General features: G+C 47.7%; 1 protein-coding gene across 1 annotated transcript; it reads left to right on the top strand.

The window, feature by feature from the left end:
• Positions 1 to 1,304: 1,304 nt before the first annotated feature.
• On the top strand, positions 1,305 to 2,222 carry LOC112061449 (olfactory receptor 14A16-like). The gene has a single exon (XM_024114465.2). The coding sequence runs from the start codon at positions 1,305 to 1,307 to the stop codon at positions 2,220 to 2,222; it is 918 nt and encodes a 305-aa protein (XP_023970233.2).
• Positions 2,223 to 4,821: the final 2,599 nt, after the last annotated feature.

The raw sequence follows: 4,821 nt of genomic DNA on the forward strand, positions 1-4,821 counted from the left end.
CAGAAAGGAGGTTAACAGGACAAGAACTCAGCTTTCCTATTCTACCATCAGAGCCTCTGCCCTGCACTGCTGCCAGCTAAACAGCAAAGCACTTGACAGGGGTACAGAAGATAGACATAGTAAGACACAGCCTCTCCCCACATGAGCTCACAGTGCAACTAGACAAGGCAGGGAAAGGGAGAGAGGAATTATTAGAGATGAGCTGGTGCTCAGTGTGCTGGGCATGTCTGTGTCGTGTTTCCCTGGGACAAGGGAATCAGTCTGTGCTGGGGGTTTAGAAGTTTAGTTTCTTGTCCAAGTGCTGAGCCTGCTGAGTGTCATAAGACCATATGATTGGAAGGGACCTGGGTCATCAAGTCTAATCCTCTGCTACCACCGGCAACCCCATCACATAATCTCCATCATAAAACTGACCCATCCCCATGTTAACTCTAATTGGGTTGTTTGCTCCCAGGGCTGTTCCTGGCCCTCCCTCCTCTGACAGGGACATACCTTCTGTGCATTTCCAGTCTAAATTTACTCATGGCCAGTTTATCCCCATTTGTTCTTGTGCCAACATTCTCCTTTAGCATCAACAGCTCTTCTCCATCCCTGGTGTTTACCTCCCTGATCTATTTACAGAGAGTGATCATATCCCCTCTCAGCTGGCGTTTTGCTAGGCTAAACAAGCCAAACTCTTCTAGGCTATATCTAAACTAAGGCTAGGGGTGTAATTCCCAGCTCACGTACTTGCAGTAGCTTGATGAGCGCTAGCGCGAGTACAAATAGCAGTGTATCTATGGGGCTATGGGCAGTGGCAGTGGGGGCACAGCTATAAACCCACCTGTACCCTGTGGGAACATACTCATCAGGGCTCAGCTGTACCTCCACTGCCACTGCCCATGCTATGGTGGCTCCACTGCAATTTATACTCGTACCAGCTCTCATTGAGCTACTGCGAGTGTGTGTATGCAGGCTGGGAATCACACCCCTAGCTCATAGTGCAGACAGAGCCGCATTCTCCTCTCCTAAACTAGCTCTCCATTGTCGCAATAGCAGGACCATCATTCCTAAGATTGTTGGATTTGTGTTGTGATCGTTCCATATTGACACTGCTTTTTATCAAGCCACATCTTGGATGGATAGTCAGATGGTGGAAACGGAGCCATCCTTTGACTGTAAGGGAGCTATACCAATTTACACTGGTGTGATAATGCACCTGACTAGTGGTGCAATTGACTGAGATGAGGAGGAAGGAGCGCTCTATCCTGACATTGCCCTTGTCCTTCCCTCCACAGGCAGCACATGATGTCCTGAGAAGGAAAATGTCCAACCAAACCACCGAGACTGAGTTCCTTCTCCTGAGCTTCTCTCAGGCGCGAGAGCTGCAGATTTTACACTTTGTGGTGTTTCTAGCGATTTTCCTGGCAGCCCTGATGGGGAACCTCCTCATTATTACAGCTGTAACCCTGGACCACCATCTTCACACCCCCATGTACTTCTTCCTGATGAATTTGTCCATAATAGACCTCGGATCCATATCTGTCACTGTCCCCAAGTCCATGGCCAATTCCCTACTGAACACCAGGTCGATTTCTTATTCTGGGTGCGTTGCCCAAGTCTTTCTCTTCATTTTCTTCACTGCGGTTGACTTTGCTTTTCTCACCATCATGGCGTATGACCGCTACATCGCCATCTGCAAACCACTGCACTATGAGTCTCTGATGAACAGGAGAGCTTGTATTGAAATGGCAGCCAGTGCTTGGATCAGTGGTATTTTCTGCTCTGCATTGCACACTGGGAACACATTTGCGTTAACCTTCTGTGGAGGCAACATGGTGGATCAGTTCTTCTGTGAAATCCCCCAGCTACTCAAGCTCGCTTGCTCTGACTCATATCTCAATGAAGTTGGGGTTATTGCCTTTTTTGCATGTTTAACTATAAGTTGCTTTGTTTTAATAATTGTATCATATGTTCAGATCTTCACCACGGTGCTGAGAATCCCCTCTGAGCGGGGCGGGCATAAAGCCTTCTCCACCTGCCTCCCTCACCTCATTGTGGTCTCCTTGTTTGTTTGCACCGGCATCTTTGCCTATGTGAAGCCACCCTCCAGCTGTCTATCAGGTCTGGATCTTGTGGTGGGTGTGCTCTATTCCGTGGTGCCACCAATCATGAATCCAATCATCTACTGCATGAGGAACAAGGAAATTAAAGGTGCTCTGAGGAAACTTATTCTTGGTTAATAATGTTCACCGAGTCAAATTTCCAGATTTCTCCCATGACCATGACTTCATTCTGTGTGTCTTTACAGATAGAATCAACTGAAGACATTCTTGTCTCCACAGGAATGTGATGTGCAATCTCTTTATGTAAAATGCTGTATTCAGAGTGGTAATGATCCAAACTAAGTTCACTAAAGTTAATGGAGTTACTTTAGACTTACACCAGTGTAAATTAGATAAGAATCTATCTATCTATCTATCTATCTATCTATCTATCACAACAAACCAAACCAAAACCTTAGTTAACACAGAGTTAAGGTTGTCCCCCGGAGCTGGCAATAGCCAGTGGCAATTATCTGCTTGCATTCTAGCAGCATTCACTGTGCCCGCTGCAGCTGTATTGAATGGTAAAGGCAAATATTGGCACACACAGAGGAGGGAAATATGGGGCTGTCAGGCTTACCTGTTCTGCCCCTGCCCCTATTTTCCCCCAGTCCCCTATCAGGGGGTAGCCGTGTTAGTCTGTATCTACAAAAACAACAAGGAGTCTGGTGGCACCTTAAAGACTAACAGATTTATTTGGGCATAAGCTTTCGTGAGTAAAAACCTCACTTCTTCGGATGCATGAAGTCCCCTGTCATTCACTATCACATCCCCCTTCGCAGTGCCACACCCTTCCCCTCCACTCCACTCCACTCCACTCTGCTCCCACTCCTCTCCAACTGACCCACCCACCCCATTTATCCCCCCTTTAATCACCCCTCTGTCGCTACCCCCAAAACCCCTTGTTAGGGGAGCTTTTGACAACTAGCAAAATGCCTAGGCCACTGCAAGTAGCTGGAATCCTGATTATCTTGCTCATTGCTAAAAGCGGCTCTAAGACCTTTGTAGTAACCTTAGCATAACTAGGCAAGCCAGAGGGGAGGGGGTTGAGCGACCACAAGACGTGAGCATGAGCCTGTGTCCTTCCTGGTAAGCTCTCATTTGAAATTGCTGAAGTATGCGTCTTAGAAAAACAGGAAGTCTGGCTATAGTTTTGACTGCTGTTATGTGGAAATACATCTGCAAGGCTAACAGCTCAAAATTGCTTGCTAACTTTTTTTTAAGTGACATGTTTTGTAACACCTGCTTCTTGTTTAATGGTTGGTTTTGATTGGTAAGCTATGTAACACTGGTAAGGATAATAAGGAGATAAGATCTGGGTTAAGTGAACTCTGCTGTGAACTCATCTTGAGTTCCCCAGTGGCAGACGAAAGGCTGGCCACAGGAAATCTGTCACTGGACACTCGAGCACCACTCCAGACCTTGGGGTAACTATAGGTTGGGATGCTCTAACGTAACCTGTTGCTTGTGTGTGTATGTGCTGGAGACTAAATAAAGTAAAAGCTTTAAGTGAAAGCACTCTTGTTTGCACTGTTTATATCAACCACTTATCAGATGGACGCGCTGTGTCCCCATTGATTTATTTCCTGACACTGCCTCACAAGGAGTAAAGTTACTGAGAGCTTCGGGTTCAGAAAACCCCGGGTAACACCCTCTCCCGCTGTTCCCCACTAATCCTCTCCGCCTAGCAGGAAAGTGCAGGTGTAACTTATTTTCATTCCAAAAATAGTTTCAGCACCTTCTAAATTTTCTGCTGTGCTCAGGTGATGTTTCCAAAAATTAAAAACCCTTGGACAGAGGCAGACGCCGCCTGCTTTTAGCTTCAGATTTTGGCCCACCATTAGAGTCAAACTCAGTGCCCGTGTGGGGCTCAGGTTTGATAGCCAGACCATTCCGCCTTCAGAAGCTTAGGTCCTGTGATCCAGAGGTAGCGTTCAACCAGCTCATGCTCTCTCCATGCATATGCACTGTGTAATCTGTATAGTGCCACACCAACCACTTCAAAGGCTGACGTGCCTAACTGGAGAGCTACACACTATGGCTAATAGCATTGTAACTTGATTTCCCTCAAAGAGCTGGTATTTGGCCTGCACTCTGGTGGGGTAACCATTATGCACTGGAGACCTTGCTGTTAGGATCTGAGCCCCGGTTGACCTCTCTGTGTGCGAAAAAAAATCAGCACCAAAATACCCTAACTTGAAGAAAAGTTAGAAGTAACTCCGTTGAAGTCAATGGAGCTGACACGACCCACACTTAGTCAGGAGTAATTCAATGGGGCTGACTCCCCTCTCACCCGAGGGTAACTCAGTGGAGTTATGATGCAGTGCAGCTAGTCTAAGGAAGAGGAGATTCAGGCCTTTTGACTCCAGCCCCCACCATGTCCTCCATCCACTGAACCCATCTTATCCTAGTCCCTGAGTATCTCCCTCCCTCTGTCTCACATAGCCCAGGCCCCCCAAACAAACACCCACAGCCCCTAATCCCCTCATTCCCCACTCACAACCTTCCACCCCACAGACACTTCCAGCCCTTGTCTTTTGAGATTCCCCCTCCCACGGGCCAGAGCCAATTTCCCCACCCAGAGTTTGTGACTCAGCTTCCTCAGAGATCCCTACTTAACCCCTCTGCCCACCAGTCCCCTCCTCTGCTCAGCCCCATTCCCCTGACATGGCCCCAGACCCAGGGAACAGCCCCCACCCCTCCTTCCTTCCACCCCACCTCCAAACACTAGCCCATT

This window comes from Chrysemys picta, chromosome 12 (genome assembly GCF_011386835.1).
Source record: "Chrysemys picta bellii isolate R12L10 chromosome 12, ASM1138683v2, whole genome shotgun sequence".
NCBI classification, from domain to species: Eukaryota; Metazoa; Chordata; order Testudines; family Emydidae; genus Chrysemys; species Chrysemys picta.

Excerpts from the sequence above, each read along its gene's own strand:
- LOC112061449 (XM_024114465.2), top strand. The coding sequence starts at position 1,305 with ATGTCCAACCAAACCACCGAGACTGAGTTCCTTCTCCTGAGCTTCTCT.